General features: G+C 42.3%; 1 protein-coding gene across 1 annotated transcript in view; it reads right to left on the minus strand.

The window, feature by feature from the left end:
- Nucleotides 1-1,703: 1,703 nt before the first annotated feature.
- Nucleotides 1,704-21,942, minus strand: part of LOC104946088 (serine/threonine-protein kinase LMTK2-like) — a 44,212-nt gene continuing 23,973 nt past the window's right edge. Inside the window, exons 6-16 of the mRNA XM_010771844.1 lie at nucleotides 21,782-21,858; nucleotides 21,557-21,675; nucleotides 21,111-21,198; nucleotides 14,376-14,506; nucleotides 11,481-11,565; nucleotides 9,204-9,325; nucleotides 8,451-8,600; nucleotides 5,360-8,339; nucleotides 4,758-4,884; nucleotides 4,427-4,678; nucleotides 1,704-3,826 (exon numbers count right to left, since the gene is read on the minus strand). Coding sequence (XP_010770146.1) covers nucleotides 3,798-3,826; nucleotides 4,427-4,678; nucleotides 4,758-4,884; nucleotides 5,360-8,339; nucleotides 8,451-8,600; nucleotides 9,204-9,325; nucleotides 11,481-11,565; nucleotides 14,376-14,506; nucleotides 21,111-21,198; nucleotides 21,557-21,675; nucleotides 21,782-21,858 — 4,160 coding nt within the window. The 3' untranslated portion in view covers nucleotides 1,704-3,797. The remainder of the gene's footprint in view (nucleotides 3,827-4,426; nucleotides 4,679-4,757; nucleotides 4,885-5,359; nucleotides 8,340-8,450; nucleotides 8,601-9,203; nucleotides 9,326-11,480; nucleotides 11,566-14,375; nucleotides 14,507-21,110; nucleotides 21,199-21,556; nucleotides 21,676-21,781; nucleotides 21,859-21,942) is intronic.

Raw genomic sequence — 21,942 nt, forward strand, 5'->3', positions numbered from 1 at the left:
GCAATTTTGGGGTAAAGTGTCTTGCCCAGGGACACAACAACATGCTAACTTCAGTGGGGTTTGAACCTGTGCCCCCCTGATCCGGGTACAACGAGCGGACACAGATTTGCTGCCGATATGACGTTAAATCGGCGGCGGACCCACAGAAAGTAGCTATCAGAAACAATGCCTGACGTGTTTTGGAATCTCGTCTTTGTTTACATTATCAAGCATCGCTAACACTCAGAGCTAACCTGTACTGGAGAGCACATGTGTTTAAAAAGCATGAAATAATCCTTGATGTTGTTTAGAACATGATGGCTGTTACGATGTGAGGTGCAGGTGAAAGAACGATACGTGGAGAGAGGGTTTTCTTGCAAAAAAAGTACAGGCGTTTTATTCTTAGCCTTCCACATTTTATTCCACAGAAAACACAAAATGCCTGCCTGGTGCTGCATTCACCAGCAAAGGAATCAAACACCAAAATGCCCTTCTTTCCCCTCTCTTTCCCATCACATTATTGTGAGATTGCCGCCTTCCCACTCCAACCTTGGCCAATCAGGTCATGGTTTCGAAAGCGGAGTGAAGGGTTAAATAACAAAATTAAAACACTTGTCTACACTTAATAAAACCCTAAAAGGCTTCAAGTAAATTCATTATTGCTCACATAAAGATTATACCTTCAAAAACAACAAGGTCTGCTTAAAACGGATAGTTTTTAACCTAATTGACACTCATAAAATCACACATTTCCTGACCAATCGCGTCCAAGACTCCGCCTACTCATACGGCACATATAAGGAGTACTTTGGAGGTGTGCTCCCCCTTTGAGCACTGGGACAAGATGGCCTCCAGGTCTGAACAAAGGAAATGGTGATTACTTGGTGCTTGTGTATTTTACAGACTGACAAATTAATTTAGATGCATTTTATTAGTTTGTCTATGTAAACTGTTTTTATAAATTTAACTGAAATAAAGACAACTCTGAAAAAACATGTACTACCTTTCTGAACAAACAAATAGTTAAGACCAACATGTTAGTGAGGGAGTGTGTGCGCTTCCTCACAATGGCGTTTTATCACAGCAGAATTTAACTTTATCTCCGGTAGAATTCTGATCAGGCATTAGCTCCGCCTCCTCTTTCTTTTTTTCAAGTTAAGGACCCAAAATCCGCGTTTCTCTAGAAGGGCTGCAAGAGGGTTATGAGCAGTATGAGGCATGGCTACAATGGGTGATCTGTTTGGTATTTTTTTAGAAAAAAACTTCACAGACATGTTTGGTATAGGTATGGCCCTACAATATATTTTTCCAATATAGCATAATAGGTCCACTTTAAATTACTCTATACACTGCTGGGTAGCTTGACCCATTATAATATATCATGTTTATTAGTTAATGTATTTTATGTTGTAGGTATAATTTAAATATGCAAAGTGGCTAAAGCTATCCATTAAAAGAAGAGGAATACATTGGAATAAAAAGTAGCATAAAATGTGAATACTCTTGTACGTAAAAGGTGTTTTTTTTAAGTACAGTACTTAAAATAAATATACTTAGTTACATTTTACCTTTGAGTATTTAAAGATGTGCACAAGTTCAAATTTAACAGCTGATTTTAATGATGACTTTGTTGTGGTTTTGTTATTATAACCATCCATCCTTTGGCAGGAGCCCTCACACAAAGACTTAGAGAAATATATCAAATAATATACGAACCCATATTATAAGTTCATTTGCATTTATTTTCATATTAAACAGTGTAATTATAAACATTTCATTCAATTACACTAAGCATGATAAATATGAAGTAAAAATATTTTTTTAAATCTACAAGTGTAAAGGACAGAATGAGTTCACGTCTCCTTTTGTGTCTTAATTTAACTGCTTTTAGCCGACGACTGATATGTTCCTCTGATCAACTCAACTTACAAAATGAAACCTCATACCTACAACTCAGTTACATCATTTCCCATTTACAGACAAAAAGGATTTACATTTACATACATCAGTACAGTTCAACATTAAGTTACATTTCTCAAATGTGCAAGATTAAGCAAATGTATACTGTAGTCAAATAAAACAAGATTTCCTTAAATAAATGTTCAAGTTGAACTGAAGCACAGGCTGCTGGTTTTTAACAGAGGTTGACATTACCTAAGATACAGTGCCTTCTGTATGGGGCGGGGGGGGGACGGGACATCTTCTACTACAGGTGAAGTACAGCTGTTCATCAGGTCATCTGTGACGAAATCTTTAGGGTGTTGGAAGAACCACACAGTAACTGTATAACCTACAGTTTCAAAGAACTGCGTCTTTATAGCTGTACACGGAAACCTTGGAAGGAAAGTAGATCTGGATCCACAACATTTTTGCATTTTGCTTCTTTACAGAAATACGAAACACAAACATCCGGTCAGCGCTGTGCAGCCGGAGACGACGTATGGCCTGCAAATGATAAATGCAATGACAAAATGCTCAAAAGTTCACCTGGACGAGGGGTCCTTAAGGAGGAAGATTATATCTGAACATGTTCATTAAGTTTGACACGTAGTAAAAAAAAAAAAAAAAGGCAAAAAACTCTGTTCATGACACTGATAAAAGGAGCAGTGTTTTGTTCTAGTAGTGAGTTTATGTGAATCTTAAAGTCCCTGCACAGTACTGAAGAAACGCCAACACGTTTATCGGGCCATCCTATGAACTCAAATTTCAACAATTTAACGAAATTCATTGCACATTTGTTTACAAACAGCTCATTTACATATTTTCATTCTGACATTTAAAAATAAAATCTCCCACTTTTTACACAATCCCAGTCGAGGTGTGATTTGAACATTTGTAGTGTTATTTAAATGGAGTAGTGCAGCTGTTTGTACAGCATCACAGGCACCGCGATAAGACCCAGTGACAAGTATTCAAAACCATTCGAGCAGCTTCCTGCACATTTCAGAGCATTAAACGAAGCATTACAAAATGTATAACTTGTCTGGGATCACATCTGTAAGGATAAATATGACAATCCTTATATACCACCAAGAACTCTTACTGAGATATCTCAAAAATATGAAACTTCTTGCTGTAAATGTTCCTTTCAAACACAGATAATGGAACATACAGTGTGTCCCCTCTGCAGAAGAGAGAATTTTAAATTCAAAGCTGCTACAGAAGGATACCACACAGTTTCTCTCCAATTCGGAGATTGTGACTTATAAACACCCAACGAGAGGTTACGAAAAAACAAAACACTCTTCCAAAAAGAGGCAACCACTGAAATAATCGCACAACATGAAGGAGAAAATATAACAATGTAAGAGAAAAAAAAGCTTGGTTCTTCAGTTTTGGGTCTGCTGAAATCAAAATAGCTTATTCCTATTTGGCTGTAGTGATACGTTTGCAGCCCAGTGTGTTGAATTCAGAGCATAACGTTGATTTTTTTTTTTTTTTTTGGTGATGCAAAAGTTCTGGATAATGAGTGCACTTTCGACACACAACAAAATGAAGCAGCCAAACACCTGGAATGTGCTCGATGAGTCCTTAAAGCAAACATTTAGAAACATTTTTTTTTCTGGAATTGCACTGAACTGAAATCACACACACTGATGTAGCTGGAGGGGTGATGTGGCTCAGACTGGAGCTGGGACGTGTGTGTTAAATGCCGAGTCATTGCTCTCATGGCCGTCTCCATGTATGTAAAGAGCAGTTCGGGCTGAGAGAAGCATCCGCGGTTTGACCCACAAACCGCGTCATTTGTCCTTATTCAGCCGTTTCCAAAAAGTGCGAGTCGAGGTTCATTTTTTCATTAGTGTGATGATGAGTTCACACTAGTCCTTTTCTCCATCTTCACTGCTTCCTAGAGTGAACAGAGGAACAAGAGGTAAGTTGAACCATTTGATAAATATTATTCAAACAAATCACTACTTATTATTATAAGCCCAATGAGCACGATGTATGAACAGCTTCCTGTAGTGAGTGAAGATAAATATTTGGATAGTGGCAATGTTGTATACATTTATATAAATACAAAAATAAAGTATTTTGCACCAAGAAATGCACGAGATGAGATTAAGCGTAGTTTGACATTTTGTGAAACATGCTTTTTTTGAGTGATGGCTAGGAGAGAATAGTTCAATGTCACTCGTCTGTACGGTAAATGATGCTAAAGCCAGCTGATTAGCTTAGCTCTTTGCAAATAAAACATTGTTCCACAGCAGGTCTATTAATTCTCTTATTAAAACTTTATATCAACCAAAAAAATGCGGGACTCTTTGCCAGGTCTATTAATATCCCGAAAGAAAAAAAAAAATTATGCTAAGCTAACATTATGCTAGCCATACAGAAATAGTGGTGTCAGGGTTTTTATCAAACCCCTGGCAAGAAAGCAAACGAATCCAAAATGGGAACTATTCCTTTTAACCCCTTCATGTTTGGAGCGACTGCAATCTCAACTTGCCTCCTTGCTCGATGTCGGAGTCGGTGAGATGTGTGAGGGAGAAGCTGGCGATGCTGGCCGGAGAGATGGAGAAGCGGGAGTAGTTTGAGGAGCCGGCCCAGCTGCTCTCCAGCCCCCGCCCTGCTGCAGGGGGGGGGGAGGTGAAGCGAGAGGCCGCAGAGGAGGACATATTCTTTGACATGGGGTCGTTATCTGTCTTGGGCGGGAAGGCAGGTGCGAGGGAGAAGTCATCGTCCCACTCAAACCCACCACCTGCAGGGGTTTATAATCAGTCAGGGCCATGTGATGACAGAGAAAATGTTCAGTGCATTTGACAGGCTTCAAACTTTACCTTCTTCATCTGTGGAGCTTTCAGAGTTGGCGAACCGGTTCAAGTAGCTGGCTGAGGGCAGTGGGCTGCTGAACTCTGGAGCCTGATTGTGTGAGGAGTGGTCACCCAGTTCCTTGGTGGGGGTCTCCTACATCAGAAAGAGTTGCATTTAATTAGAAATGCTACACAAAAGAGAAATAACTAAATAGTAGGGGTGAATCTTAAAATATCACACAAAATCGATTCTCAGGTATTTGACAAAATCCAACAAAAGCTTCACACATCTTTGACTTGGGTTTTAATATTGGTGTCTGTTAGTAGCAATGGGTAGGTCCTTTTGTAAAGAAACATTTCAATTAAAATAAGAATACCTTTTGTTCTTAAAAAAAAGAAGAAGCCTCTTCCATCATCATGCCCCCCCCCTACCTTTATAAAGACAGAACTTTTTTTATATATATCCTGCTTACTTTTGAAGTAAACGGTTATTTATTTTTGAGTGTTCTTGTATTTTAATGTGTTATTTTTTTACCTCGGGACTGCGGGAAACAGTCTTTTGATCTTTCTGTGTTTACAAACATATTTTAAGATCGACCATAAAGTTGACTTTGACTTTTGAACTTCACCTGGTCAAACAGGTAGACCGTGACATCATCGAAGAACGACACGGCTCTCCTGGAGTTTTCTTCACTCGGGGAAGATGACGCCCCGATGTTCAGCGTGGTGGGTTTCAACAAGCTCTTCAGGTTCTTTGCTCTGCTGTTGTCTGAGACAATAACGGGCACCGTGTGCACCGTCTCATCCTCGCTCTCTGAACTGGAGCTGTGCAGCTGGTATCCACGGACATCATCGTCAGAGTCCTCGCTGTTCTCGTCCTCCTCGTCCGCTTCCCCCCCGTCCTCCTGTCCGTCTGAACCGTCCCGCCTCCCCAGGAAACGCCCCTCCATGTCCGGCTCTTTTATTTTATGACTATCACTGGCGTAGGTCCGTGTGAGTTTAGCGTGACCCGAGGTCTCCTGCACCGGCTTTGAGGGGGGGACGGGAGGAAGTGGAGAGGAAGCTTCTAGATCGTCTGATGGTTGATCAAGAGATGTGCCGTCTTTGAACAAGTCCTGTTTGTTTTCATCTTCATTCTGACTGTTGGTTGCCTCCTTACATTTCTCTGTGATTTCTGAATCTGGTAATATGCCATGCAGAGCAGGTGTTTCTCCATTGGCCTGTGCTTGGGAAGTTTCTCGCTGAGAAAATAAAGAATTGACATCTTGCTCGAGTGCTGGACCTCCATGAACCCCGCTGGCCTCCTCAGTAGAGTTCCTCAGCCACGTGGCCTGTCTGGAACCTCCTGCTGCCGCCTCTTCAGACTTCTTCTCAGGTTCTGATTCATTGTCTGAGAAGTAGGCCGAGTCTCTGTAATTACTGGCCATAACTGGCTCCACAGCAGGTGCTACCTCATCTTGTTGCTCGCCCTCGATAGGATCCTCCCCGTGAGGCTCCAGCACACCCTCTACTTCAGAGATGATGATTTCCGGTGGAACCAGAGCTCCTGCTGCTGCCAGCTCCTCGTTCTCCTCCTCGTCTTTGGCAACACCCATGCCATTTTTAACGGGGGATTGGTCCAAGACATTAGGCTGAGAGTTCCACTCGGGAGACTCAAGGTTCTCCGTCTCATACCCACTGTCTGATATTTTGTACGGTGGCTGGAGTTTGTGTTGGGCTGTTTGAGCACTTAGCTCTTCTCCTTGTTCCCCGAGCCTGTGGATGTCAAGAGAGTCTAAAGAGTCTGGTGTCTCGGCTGAATCATCCACAGTTGGTAGGGTGGTGGACATGCTGTCTTCCAGTAAACTGTCCTGGCTGATCTGGTCCAGAGACGGCCCAGAGACCAACAGAGAAGACCTGTCCGTAGGGCGCCCATTAGTGTCCATAAAGGATTCTTCATGGTCGGACAGAGTGGCTTCCAGCTCGATGTCCTCAATGAGTTCACTCAACAGATCGTTACTCGTGAGGTCTTCATTGTGTCCAATGTCCGATGCTTGGACTTGCATTTGATTTACTACGGGGTGAACATTATCCTCTGAGGTTCCTAGGTCGTCTTCAAGGCTGGGGATTTTGGCATCTTTGCACAATGAGTCTGTAGTGGCACTTTCAGAAAATACAAGGGTGTGGTCATCAGTTGGACTGACGATACCCTCAAACATCTCGGAGGTAGAATCAAAACCAGAGTCTATACCTCTGACTGAGGATTGCAGTGGACCGAGGGTTTCTGTGGAAGAACAATTACTAACTGGCAGCTGGTTGCTTGTGTTGTCTTCTGTGACCACTGTAACGAAAGGCACCAGTTTCTCATTCACCACCAGCGAGGGACATGACTCCCCCAAGCTGGTTTTCGAAGAGTCTAAAGATTCCTGTCTGGAGGATGTGCTACTTGCTGCAGGTTGTAAGTAAGTGTCTGCTGGGATTAAGCTGCCCAAATTCTCCATATTGTCCCAAGATCTCATCTTGAATCTTTCTTCTGGTTCGTGGGTGTGGCCAGGAAAGAGAAAATGATCCTGTGGACTTAACCTGTCCTTCATCAGGTGCTGGTCTTTGAGAAACATAAAGTTATCAGCTAGTTTTTCCGTGTTCAGAAGTCTGTTCACACCTGTGCTCTTCCTCTCCTCTTCTACAGAATCTGTGGGGTGAAGGGCTTCTGAAGAATCCCCTAAAAAATAATCCCCGTAGCTTTTATCTGTATCCACCTCCTGGACTACTAAAGGTGCAACATCACGGAAAGGGTTGCCATTGCGCTCTGGAAGCTCCATAAAACCCTGTCTCCAGGAGGGAGAGTCTTCTTGCTTGGACCCCCCGTCTGTGAAAATGTTGGTGTGGTATGGACTGTCATTTTCAAGAGACGACCAGACGTGGCTGTCTGGCAAATACGAGTCCTTGGAGTCTATACTTTGGTGGAAAAAGTCTGCATCTGTACTAGACTCATCCAGGCGGACATCTTGGAGGACAACAAAGTCTTGACGGCCTGAGCTGAAGTCCATGTCTTGTCCTCTATTCCCATCCTCCTCAACAGTGCTCTCCCCTTGTTCTTCTAGTTGTATGTAATATTCATTTCCATTAGATGGCTTCTGTGCATCGAACACTGGTACGATGCCAGGAATCCCTGAAGGAGTGTCCCCACTTTCTATGGCCGCTGCTCTGGCTCCATGGTCGGGGAAGTGGGCCTGGATGTCTTCAGTGGAAACAGGGAAGAACATGCTGTGATAGTTCAGTGTCGTGTCCAAGCCTGAGCGCCCATGATTGCCCTCGTAGTGGTCGTGCTTGGCTGCCTCCCAAACGTACTCAAAGCTGAGACCTTTGCTTGTTTCAGTAACGGTAAGAACTTCGTCGATCTCTTGTCGCAGGGCGTCGTCAGCAAACTGATCCAAGATTGGATAAGAGGAGTGGCTGATGGTGTTCTGTCGCGCGATAGGGTTGGGTTTGAGAGCATCCCAGCGTTGATCAAAGTCTTCTTCTATGTCCTTCTGGCCTTGCATGCGCAGGTAGATGAGCAGACGGTGCACTTCCTCCGCTGTGGCCCGTTTTTCTGGAGACAGCCAGCAGAACTGCAGGACCTCGTGCCTGAAGTGACATGAAAAACACATTAGACACATTTTTAAAAAGGTAAATAAAATGTATAACTATACTTTTTGTCTGTTTTTTTGTTGAAATTGATCTGAACCAAAGACATACCATCTGTCAGAATAAGGAAGATCCAGCTGTGGCTTGAAGGGTTTGACTTGTTGCTCCTTGATCACATGATGGAGAACCTCCCGGTCAGAAAGGTGTGGGTACGGCTGAACAGCATTCTCAAATAGCTCCCACAATGTGACCCCCAAGGCCCTATGGACAAATCGCATCAACACAGTTGTTAAAACCCATAACACGTAATGGGGTGAGCTTTTATGGCTACCCCAACCTACAATAACAATAAATAAAAAAACATTATTCCTAAAGCAGCATTAATAAAAGCAAGTTGGGGAACATTTTTGAATCTCAACATATTGATATTGAGGGGGAAAGTCTGGCTCTTGTGACTAAAACAACCTTACGTAATTCTGCAATTTACGACTTGAGAGCATTTGGGCAATGAGTTGTAAAGTCAGCAAGAGGCTGAAAAGATGCTTAGTTGGTGCAGTGTCAGTGTCTTCTTCCCATCTTTTGGAAACTTTCCAGATTGTTTGGGATTTACAAGCTCTGTCTGCAAATACAAGCGCTTGATTTCTCAGAAATAAGCCAGAGGTGTACTGCAGAGTAATTCATTATGTTTGTCTTATTCCAAAAACACCCTTCACATGTCTAGTATTAATATATTTATAAAGTCCCTCAGGAGAGACGGGGGAGGAAAGGTTTTAAATATATTTGGATAAGATTCCGGGTCTCTCAGACACTGAGTTATGTTTTGTTTGCTTTTTAAATGTCCTCTCGTGTCAGTGAGGTACCTACCACACATTGCTGGGCTTGGTCTGCTCCATAGTAATCACCCCCCCATGGCGCTCGCCCACCAGCTCAGGAGCCAACCAGCGGAGAGGTGCAAACACATCATCCTCTGTGATGATGTAATCCTCCTGTTGTGAAAAACAATCAGTCACGTTATCAGCTATGTTTATAAAGCAGATAATCATGCACACACCAACCCATTAAAGAACACACATTGACTGTTCTCCTAGCTCTCATTGAGGCAGCTCACTCACGTCGCCTCTCCCTTTCTTTACAGAAATAGACTCACTGGGTGACCTTATCCTGTGCGTATTCAATTCAGACAGCCAAACTGACGGATCAGCGGTATTTAAGGAATGCAGCAGACAGAAGCGTCTTGTGGGAGATGCAGCGTGTCTAGTTACAGGAGGAGACCATTTGAATGCTTCCCTGAAACATGCTATTGATCAATGGCAAACACCTGCATATATTTTAATATCTGTGAGGTCATCTGGAGCTGGTTGCACAACAAATAGCGACACTTCAGAAATGCAACTTGAGATCATAGCCTGACATCAGTTGCACAAAGTGGAGCAGTTCCTAACCGTCCCAAGAGAGAATAAGTTGTTGAATTTGGTCAATTAAAGGTCTTTTAAAACGTAAACACATGGCTTCAAGTTACTTATCTCTCATTGATCTGCCCTGTACAAGAATAAAACAGTTGGAGGACATTTAACAGGAAAAACTACACAATGCAGTCTCTTTATGTTTTTATGACCAGTAATGATCAAACATTTACTCATCTATTTTTGGTTTGTTCTTGTCAATATTAAAACATGATCTATGTTCTAGATTAGAGTCTGGAGCTCAAAGTGTATTGGATAACATGGATTATATAAGCCTCATTCAGTTGTACAAACATGCTTGAAGGTCATAAATAAGGCAAAACAAACAGAAACGTCTGAGCTGCCTGATTCGTCAAGGTGGCTCGGTCTCTCTCACAAATCCTCCTTCTTATTCAGAGTTTCCCTCTAACTACACAAAGACTCCAGGGGCTGGGAATGAACACAGTCAGGCTGCTTGTTCTGTATATATCAATGGGCTGCTGGCTTCTTGCAGGGAGGACAGGGGCGGGGGGGGGGGCTGTTACCACGCTATATGAGAAGAGATATCACAGATGTTTTCTTTAAGTATGCACTTGGATCTTTGCCTACAATGTGTCGGAAATCAAATATGAGCAGCTGTTTTTTAATACACGCGTTTTCACTCAGATTTAGCCCAGGAAAGTTGGGTAGCGTCCATTGAGGAGTTAAACTAATGTTCTTGGTGAATAAACCAGTGTAATGTACACTAGCCAGCCCCTGGTGTTATGCAGCAGCTCCTCACAGTATATACTTAGACCCTCCAGAAAAACGCGATTCTGCGATCGCAGAATTTACCGCATAATCAGCAAAATGGCGCAGATTTCTAAAACGGCCGCATAATCCCCGCATTTTTCCACACAAAATTGAGGGGAAAAAAAGTTAACTCGTCTTGACGTGACGTCATCAGCTCGCGCATCACAGAATGTAAACAACACTGTATAGAGTGAACGTGTGGAGCTCACAAGATAGAGAAAACACCAAGATGAAAATATCTAATCCATCTCATTTACCGACGAACATTTCTACTAAAGACCGGGCAAAAAGTGGGGGGAAACTATTCTGCACCCCGTGCAACTATGTGTTGGAGCATAAGAGAAAATCGACGGTGACGACCCACTTTGATTCATTCAAACATTCGAAAATGCTTTCTGCTGCTGCGGACAAGAAAGCCAAACAACTCACGTTCACGAGGCATCAACCTCCAAAACCCTTTCGAGGGTTACAAGAAACGAGGTGAGTAGCCTACAAGATTGAAGTTGCAGATAACGAACGAGTAAATGAAAACAGAATGAGGCGGAGAAGTGTGTGTGTGTGTGTGGGTCGCGACCCGATGCAGGACTCTGGTGTGTGCGTGCGTGAGATTAAAATAGCCCAATTGCTTTTACAATAAATAAACATTGAATGTGTTTAATTGAATAGTAAAGGGGTTTAACGTTAGTGGCAGGTTGTGTGTGAGAGATAATAAATAAGACAGCCCAATATTTTTAAAAAATCGATAATTTTTCCCCGCATATTTCGCAACTTTCCGCATATTTCGCAACTTCCCGCAGTTTCACCGCATAAAATCACATAAAACCCCGCATGTTTAATCGCATAATCAAGGATTTTAGCCCGCGTTTTTCTGGAGGGTCTATATACTGTAACATCTAATATTGCTTACTTTGTATCTGTAGGGTCCGATTCCATAGTCTCCCACTTTGACTGTAAGATCTCCGGTAAGGTAGCAGTTCCTCAGAGCCAAATCACTGCGGGAGCAAAGAGAATATAAGCATGAACACATCTGGACGGATTTCACACTTCACAAATTCACAACTGCAAAATCCTTCTGACGATGAAGCTCGCAGACTAGACGTGAACATGTTGAGGTGCGTTTATGCTCTCAGCTATAAGGTTAAAACAAAACACCGACCATTATTGCATCTCGATAAACTTTAGAGTGAACGTATGAATAAATGAAATAGTCGATAAGGGCTAATGATTCTGGAAAAGGTCTGAACCCCTTGAGAAAAGGCCTGGTTAAAAATAGAAATAGCTATTGACAGATTGTGTGGAATAAAATACATCATCAGGCTACATTTCCTTTAAAATAATTCACTACATGTTTGCAACAGGGTGGGGAAACTCATGAAAGTATACAATATTTAAGATCATTGCATATATAATATAATATATAAGACTGGTAGAATGTGCTGGAGGCCGCAACATGTTTTGCTCTTGATGTCCCCTGACTCCATATCCTTGTACAAACCCTGAAGTCCTGAGGCAACCTCATAAGAACCACGGCGAAGGAGTCTGGCAAGGATCAAAAATGACCTTGGCAAGTGTATAAAATTCTGCTTGTGTCATTTGCGTCTAGTCTTCACCTTGCAACAACACTCAAACGGGGGCTATTCCTGACCCGAGGCATACAGCAGCGGGATACAGTTTCTAGAGGGAAACAGAGGATGGCTTTGTGGAGCGGCCCGGAGAGGGCGTAAGAAGAGCAGAGTGAACAGACTTTGCACATTAAGGAGGTTATTTTGGAAATTATTGAGTGTTCTTGCATTTTAATGTATGAGTTTTTTTACACCTCGGGACTGTGGGAAACAGTATTTCGATCTTTCTGTGTGTACAAACATATCTTGAGATTGACAATAAAGTTGACTTTGATATGGTGGTTAATTCCAACTGAATGAAAAGGCAGGAGCACTGTGTACAAGTTTAGACAATGACAAACACTGCTGACACCAGGAGTAAGGGGCCCAGCGAGTGACAAGCCAACTGAAACCCCTGTAAGATAAATGGAGATTTATTTTTAAACTCTTCGCCTCCCTGTCCCTCTTTTGGCTGAGGGTAATACAGTAATACAGCAGGAAGGAAACAGGTCCAACATCTTAACCTCGTAAATTGAAATGTGCCATGGCATGGATACCTAATACACCATCAAACAAAAGGTTTTAGCTCATGTTTACAAGCAGTGACTTGTTTGAACTGTAATCAATAAGGCAAAATGACAAATACATATATCTTTTAAATACAAAAATAGTTAGAAATGCATTTGATATTTAGTCTTTAAAACATAGGAAGCTGAGCGTTTCTCCTCACGCCATTGATAGGACATTTACACTCTGGAAATATGCAGATCAAGACTTTTACAACCCTTTGGATCCTTACAAACATGTCCCGTCTGTTTTTTATGTATTTATGCTATGTTTTTATACAGTTGTTGATGTACAGCACTTTGTTCAACTCTGTTGTTTTTAAATGTGCTATAGGAATCAAACGGATTGGATTGGATGGCTGCTACGGATTCACAATCTACACTGTAAACGTGGCAGTGCTTAAAAAGTTACGTAAAGCAATGGCTGAACGATGCCTTTGGAAACTCCCCTTCCCGTGAGTTTGAAAGAGCATATATTCAGATGTTTCGGAGCCCTGTTCTCACCTCTACATTGCAGAGCTGAGGTCTCAGCTTTGGGTATCAGCCCCCACAGCCCCGAGGGTTTTGTGTCTGCACCATCAATCAGCTATCATCTAGTTTAGCCAGCATGGAGCAGCACTAATCATTCAAAGGGCTTCTTTTTTTTTTTACATTTTTGAATAAAAGTGCCACTGAAATATTTTTACGATTGCAAATGAAATCTGTCCACATGGAAGAGAAGCTTGTAAACCCCCCCCCTCAGGTTGTAACAAGGATTAAAACACAACGCCCAATATGAGGCTATCCTTTTACATGCAAAAAGCAGAATCATCATATCCTTCTGGCTGCGGACAGCTGACACTGTGGCAATGCATTGGAGCTGTGTAATTGGAACCCTCCGAGCTTATTCTGAGCATGCAGAATGGAGCTGATGAGCGGAGTGTCGTAAGTTACCCCCCCCCACGTTCTGTACCCTGCTGGCTGCGAGAGATCAGACATCCAGTACGCGCTGGGGTAAAAATGAAAATGAAATGCAGCCCTTCTGCTGTACACACCTTTTTTGGAGAACACAGTTCCTCCTGAGACTTGGGCAGATAGCAATAACTAGGTCATATGTAAAACCAACAGTTGGCTTAAGTTTTTACAGTCCTATTTTATGAGGTTTGGGTCAAGTGACATAACACAGACAGTAATTACTATTAATCACTTACCACACATTTGAGTGTTATTCCGTCAAAACATGTATCAATGTGGAATTGTTTAATTTTAAATATATCACATTTCAGACACATTTTTTCAACCCTTAAAATGCCTAATTACAAAAAATCGCACTTGACACAGGCAGTCTACTAAATGACACAAAAAAAAGTATTAAAATAATGATGTTTTCATTAAGTAATACCCATTTAGTTGTGAAACATTCTGAATTATTAAAGGAAACTGGGGCAGAAAAACACAAAATGTTGGCTCAGTGATAAATATATAACATCTGTGGGTAGAGGAAGTAATCTAGATATTGAAAAAGTGTTTCTGTCACAGGGAGAGTGAGTATTACTTTAAACATCAGCTCACGTCCTTGACAGACAAACAGAATGCTTAGCTTAGTGGCTCTAAAACCTGTGAGCTAGCTAAAGTGTTGCAATTGTGAAGTGCTACCTGTGCAGGAAGTTGTTTTTGTGAAGGTGAGTGACACCGGCAGCGATTTCGCAGGCCATCCTCTGCAGCTGCAGCAACTCAGCGTTTCTGAACATCCAATCCTGCTGAGACAGGAAGCCACGCAAATCCCCCTGCAAACACACAAACACAGCTAAATTAGCACAACAAAATCCAACCTAAACAATCCATAAATCCAGAAGAATCAGAGGAAAGGGGCTAGATAAATGCAGTGTGCAGAAGCCTCCACACGGGGGCAGTAGACCCTCCTGCTCCTGTCTCCTCAGCACTTCTCACTGCGGATGTGTGAGAGCACCAAATAAGGCTAACGCTGTTTAGTGGACAGCGATGCTCTGTCACAGAGATTTATAAATAAAATAGTTCAGTTCAGGTCAGTGAAATAAAGTGTGCTTGTGTCCGGTCAGGTTTCGGAGCGCATAAGTGGACGAGAGAAAACAACAAGGTGTCCCCTGAGGGAAGCAGGTCAAGGTACTTCGACTTAATTAATTACCCCGCCCCCCACATGAAAAACATAACGACACACATCGTTTGAGATCATGTCAAAATGACCACAGTGAGAATCTGAGAATGTTATTCTGGAACAAAGACCAAGGTTCAGATGTCGTGCCACAAAAGGCAGAACAAAGTGTTTCAGCCTTGAAAAAATGAACTGTTTTATATCATCTTAAACAGTACAATACATGAAATACACTGTTTCGGACATGTTGTACTATTAATCGAATATGCCAAATGATCAATCGAGAAAGAAATCTGCAGATAAGTAGATGAACATTGTTATCTACAGCTCTTTTGGGATCACAGGCTCAAAGCTCTCTCTGTGGTTGGACTGAGTCCTGAGGGGCTGTACATCTGAATTACATCAAGCCGTGTGCAGGTTCACAGAGCTGGAGGGAAACTGTAGTTATCATTCCCCAACATGCAGCAGACTGTGTAATGGTCGGGACACATTTGTTGTATACGGTAGGGCTGCTCGATTATGGCAGAAATCATAATCTCGATTATTTGGGTCAATAATTGTAATTGCGATTAATAAATGCGATTATTCATTTACTTTGAAAACATCCATTTATTGGAGAAAAACAATTTCAACAGTATGTTTTAACAGTCGATTACCCTGAACTTTAAGTATAATTAAACTTAAAAAAAAAAAAAGTAATAATAATAAAAAAATTACCGTAATTTTCGGACTATAAGCCGCGCCTTTTTCCCCATTTTTCGACGCTGCGGTTTATATAACGGTGCGGCTAATCTATGGATTTTTACAGCTAACGGCCACCACCTTTAACTCTATGGGCTCTATGGCCGGTCCGCGGACCCCCAACTTTAAGCGGCGGGTTCCAGCAGGAAAAGCTGGAGGCCGGAAAAGAGTGAGACAGGTAGCGCGCAAAAGTAAAAGTGGAACCGAGAGTGGTGCGAGAGACAGAACGAGAGCAAGACAGACAGACATTACGAGAGCGAGACAGTTTGTCCCCGTACCACTGGTTGAAAACCACTGCTGTAGATCACTGCCGGTACGTGCGCTGGGAGCGCACCGTTTAAGTTTGAAAGTTGAAAAGTTTGTGTGTCTGAAACGCTATGTGATACAGTACAGTTTACACAGCACAGTACATGTTCTGTAGCTACTATTGCGCTAAATGCTAACACTTGAATACGTTATGCAAATATGCAACTTGTTTGTTGAAATGTTAATAAATGGGAGCTTCCTCAAACAGCCATCTCTTTCCCGACAATCCCCTCTGTGCACGAACCCTTACATATGGTAATTAAACATTAAAACACCTGCGGCTTATAGTCCAGTGCGGTTTATATATGTACACATCATTCAATTTAGCTGCTGCGGCTTATATTCAGGTGCGCCTTATATTCCGAAAATTACGGTAATCGTTTTATTTTGATTACGTTGTTTTTGTAATCGTTGCAAGCCATAAAAATTAAAATACGATTAATTGAGCAGCCCTAGTATACGGGCAGAGGACATTTGAAAGATAGTGTCTTTAACTGTAAAGCAAAGGGTCCTTTAAGTTTTGCGTTCTTTTGAGATCATGTTCATTACAGTGTTGGAGTGAAGGAGACTTGTGATTAGCCGGAGAACCGAGCTTCCCTGAGGAATAAGCTACTAGGAACATAATGTACACACAAGAGATTCCCCACTGTATATGAGGTGGGGAGGCTTTTGTTCAACCACATGCAGTTACTGAGCGTTTGTGTCCGTGTGTTTACAAAGGCTTTCATTTTCCCTGGGCTATCTCACTTCAAGCAGCTTATATCAGTCGTCTTACGTAAGCAGCATAGTTTGCGTCGACCACATTTACCCCCACACGAAAACAGCTCTGAGAAGCTGTCTTCGCAGAAGGGCTATATTCAATGTATGGTAAGTGATAGCCGCTGCCCGTCTTTTTCGGTAAAGCCTCCGCAGCAGGTGATTAGGTCTGGGTTTCAGAGGCAGGGTTTAATTCTGTTATAAAAAACAACATTAACATTGAAAGGCAAAAACAATTAGGCCTTGTGTCTGACTCTTAAATAAAGAAGTATGTACTAAGTTCCTAATGCACAGATTCATTTCTGGCTCAGCCATCTCATGATCGAGTTATGTAAACAAAATAAGTCAAGCGGATTAAATCCTCTAAGCCACTCGAAGTTGGCTATATTCAGATTACTGTTAACTTTTGTAAGATAAAAAACTATTTGTCCATTGAGTAAAGGCTAATGTGAAATCTAAACTAAAGTAACGTGATATGGTTACAATGGTTTTAATATGCACCAAGGCAAAGAGTGTCTTTGTTAAACTAAGTTATATAAAAGGATGAGTTGCAATCAATAGAGCCTAATAGCCTATGGAAGTAAAGAAAGGACACCGACCACATATAGGCAACATTACCCACGAGCTAAATTATAATGCTAAATACGCCTATAGGCAGCGCATGGTCAGTAAGGCACAACTTAATAAATGCCATGACAAATCGCTTCCATAAAACTGTGAGAATTGTTGCTTTAATGACGGTAATAAATGGAGGAGATCAACAACTTTGGAAAGCCACAAGTCAACTGGCTTATGTCCGAGACCCTGAACCAGAGAGGGGTCTGACTTACGTCCTGTCCGGGCACCAGGCAGGAGATCCATGCATTAGAAGCTGTCACTCAGGCTGTGGTATGTGGCATTCTGTGCCCCTGCACCAGTTGCTTGATGTATTTTGATGTCGAAAATACTTTGAGTCAGGGTTACCCGGCACGGGTGATATGGGACAGAAAAAACGGCATCAATCACCGGGCTGTCCGAGGGAACGACACAGTATATTGGCTTTTTGGGATTCATTTTGTCCAGTGCGCAGCTGCGGTGTCACATTTCAACTTTTGGCATCCCGAGGATGATTGACATTGACTGAAGAAGTAGGAGGACACGGACGAATAGACTTTGGCTCGAAATTTAAGATCAAAGCGGGTTTGAACGCTTTTTTAGCAGTTAAGTATTATATGGGAGTTTGTATGGGTAAGTATGGAACATTTAAGGTATTTATTTAAAGAAAGATAACTTGTTTTGTGTAAGACAATCCTACTTGGATCCAGTCCTCAAAGCTCTTTATCCAACAAGGGATAACGGGCATAGACATCAGTCAGTTGTGCTCCCCTCACAAGTTATCACCTTCAACAAACAGGACCAGGACTTCCCACGCCATCTTCCATAATGACTCACACTCACTTGTGATAAGTCACTCACCTTGACTAATTTCCATCTCTTGTCGGAGACGTCACTAAGGCTGGCTGGGAAAGACCACAATGCCAGGACCGGGCAGCTGGACAATACCCCGGCCCCTCAAAGTTATGTAATGTCAGGCACGATGAGCCAAAACATTACCATGTGGGACAAATGGGAGGCAGGGTGGGGGCGGAGCATTGGTGGCAACTAAACATCAGAAATCTGTTTCATTTTGTTCAATATGCATACTGAAGAAGTGAATCAAAATCCAAGGAGTGTCAATTATTTGTTTACACGCTGCACATTTACAGAAATGCAACTAATGCATAGAATGAACATTTGAGTCCACGAGCAGGATGTGATGTTTCGCAACTGTGAAGGCTCAGGTTGTACAGACTCATTAACTGTTACCAAAAAAAGGACATTCTGTATCCTGTCATCGAGGAGTCAGTGGGTGGACAAGTCCACCCAGACACACCTGGGTCTCATACACTCACACTTACACATACACACTGCAGCACCCACACAGACACACACCAAAGATGATTTATGACTGTCAGGGTGGGACAAGGGTCATCTAATTCAACAGGACCCTCACATAGAGATGTAAAGTTAAGATTGTAAGCGGAGTGATTGATTGTTATCACATAAGTTATTAATCCCAGTCCGTGCTTTGCCCACTTGGGGGCAGCGGAAACAAGTCGTTAACAGTTGCTTTATAAACATGCAGCCGCTACGAGCAAGGTTACAGGGTTGTTTCTGGACACCTGCAGGGTTTCCCACACATAGACTGTACTTGGGCGGGTCTCCCAGGTATATTAACGGCCGCCCAAGTATATTTCGCGACCCATTTAGTTTTTTAATACATTTTGTTTTTAATTTTAAAAAATTGTATTCGTCCGTGACCACGACGCCATCTGCGATCGATTAACTTGTGGACAATGATCCCTCGCTCCCTTGCTCTGATCTCGCCTCCTTCTGGCCTGTTAAGTGGCCTGCCTCACACAGGGTGACTGGCTGTCTACATGATGTGGCCTGCCGACATGGCCACTGTCATACAGATCATAAATCAAAGCCCTTGATTGGTCTCTGTGTGTCATTCAAGCTCGGGATAACCTCAGCTCAGGTGAGGTAAAGGACTCTCTGAGTGTTTAGATAGTTAACTTAGTCTAAGTTCTCAGTGGGTTAGGTTAGTTTTTAAATGCTAGGGATCGACAGTGAAGGCTTTGAAGATCGACCAGTCGATCGCGATCGACCTGTTGGTTACCCCTGGTCTAATGGATAGTGAGGTGGGCTGAAGATCGGAAGGCTGTGTTCAAATCCCGCCAGGAACACCACCACTAGAGTGCCCTTGAGTAAGGCACTTAGCCCTTAGTTACTCCAGGGTGAATGTCCCTGTAATCGGTCATTATAAGTTGCTTTGGATAAAAGCGTCAGCTAAATGAAATGTAATGTAATGATTAGTAAAATATGCATGAATAAATAAATAAAAAGTTAACTAGGTGAAAAAAGGTAAGATACACTTTTAAAACTTGTTGAGAGAAAACTAGTCTTTGCTGCTGCCTCAAAGAGGAGCAGGGAGGAGAGGAGAGAGACAGGAGAGGCTGATTCAGGAGCACAGACACACTCACAACTATAAATGAACCAAAATAAACAAATAAACAAGTTTCAGTGTTTTTTTCATATTGGAAATGGTATGTTATTGGTTATGGCCATGATTTTATGATTATTGAAATGTATACAGTTCTGTTTAATATAGGTGTTTCCATAGATCTAGTCTCTTTATTTTCCCCTCAAAATGCACCAGATTGATGCATTTAACTCCAAAATAAAAATCGTACCGGGGGGGTCATGCCCCCGGACCCCCCTAGAGGATTTGAGGTCGACCCCCACTTAAAATGACATGGATAGGTTCCTAAATACATTTATACATTTATTTTTTTAAATAGTAACCCATTTCCATATGTTCATGTGTGGGTGGTAGATTTAAACTATAGGGCTATCATTATGGGCCCTGCCTGTACCTGTTCGCTCTGCCATCGCATTAAGGGCCTGCTAACAAGCGAACAACAGACAGGTTAATGTTGTTGCACGCCACCTGTTGCAGGTTTTGAGGCTCTCTCGTTGGTGGAGATCATCACATTTTGAGGTGTTTCGAATATTATTACTCCTATAAGACAAAGAAGTTTTATTGTGCAAAAAGCTACTACACTTCTCATCGTAAAAGTTGAGATAAATCAAACAGACAGCAAGGGGGTGCATATTTTTAGGTTTACGTTTTTGGCTTCTTGCATTGGTCACTGGGCACCACACGGGTTTCTTTAGGAACAGCTTAGTTGACTTTAGTCCGAACTCAGCGGTCTCCAACGGTCTCAAGACGCTACCCATAAAAATGCACAAACACAGCAACTGGTGTAGTCGACACCAGAGGAGCGTAAATCGAGCCTGTGGCTTTGCTGGGTGAGGTGGGAATGTGAGAGGTCCCAGGCTTACACGAGCCATGCAACTTTAGGCAGAAGAAGGTAGGGAGGTAGGAGTGGGAGGGGTGGGATCTTCCTGCATGCACACCCAGAATAGGTGAAGGGAAGCAGGGGATAAATCAGCTGCCATGGCAGGACTCTTCTTCAATATGTTGTGATGAATAGAGCGGCTAATTTAAGATTGAGATAGTAGCCTTTCAATCCGGATGGTCACTAGGGCAGGTCAGATATGCATGCTTGCGGAACAGTTTTTAAAGGGGTCTTGCCCTGGGAATTAGTGAGCTTAACAGACTGACATGAGGTCTTTCTCAAATGTCTCAATTAACGAAGCTTTTGGGCAGTAGATTAAGCAAGCCGTAAATAAAGAAACTCTCAATACTTGGACACTGGTACAGGACTGCATGTTAAATTAAGGAGGAATTATTAGCCAATATTAGGCAGTACGTTTCAAAATTGCAGATCTACAGTAGAATGTCAAAAAAAGGGGGTTGTGTCGTTTACGCAAATACACGTAAATACATTCAGCGCCTTTCGGTCACTCACCATTTCACAGTACTCGAAGACAAGCAGGAAGGGAATGGCCTCGACACACTGTCCCAGGCATTGGAGGATGTTGGGGTGCTGCAGCACTCTGTAGAGACACAATAACACAAAGCACGTTACTACTGATGTTAATTAGGGCTTCACTAGCTTCGCAGCAACACCTTAAAATAATATCTGTAAGATTTGAAATGAGACTGTCTGATGCAATGTCTACGAGGGAAGTTAGAGGGTGCTGCTCACATTACAGTGATACAGTCATAGAGCTATTTCTGTCCACACATTCACGTATGCATTTCTTGCTGAAAATGCATACTTAGTTTTGTAAAGGTGTTATTAAAGAAAATATATAAACCACAAGTTATCCATCAAATATTGTAACTATACATCACCTGATAAGTACAATGTGAAACCAATTAAAAGTGTTTAGTGGAAATGAATGTGTGTACCTGTATGGATCCCCCTGCTGCAGGAAATCATTCTGCTCCTTGCCACTTGCATTAGCTTTTAACTCCTTCACCACCACTCTGGCTCCACCGGGATCCGTGTAGATTTCACTCAGAAGGACCTGTTATTAATACATGAGGACACTTTAGGCTAATACAAAAATACAGAAACAAATATCCATGTATCTTTAATGCCTGTACATGAATAAAATGAAAAACGAGTCTTACCTGGCCAAACCAGCCATTGCCGATCTCTTGGATGTAACTCAGACTGTGACGAGCTAACTGGACGTCCCCTGATCCCTCTGTTAAACAACAGAACAATGTTAATTAAGACCATACAAATTCAGTCATTCATCTATACAGCATGTCAGAGTATGTATTATAAT

Source organism: Notothenia coriiceps, unplaced genomic scaffold (assembly GCF_000735185.1).
Source record: "Notothenia coriiceps isolate Sejong01 unplaced genomic scaffold, NC01 NC01_scaffold00010592, whole genome shotgun sequence".
Lineage (NCBI taxonomy): Eukaryota > Metazoa > Chordata > Actinopteri > Perciformes > Nototheniidae > Notothenia > Notothenia coriiceps.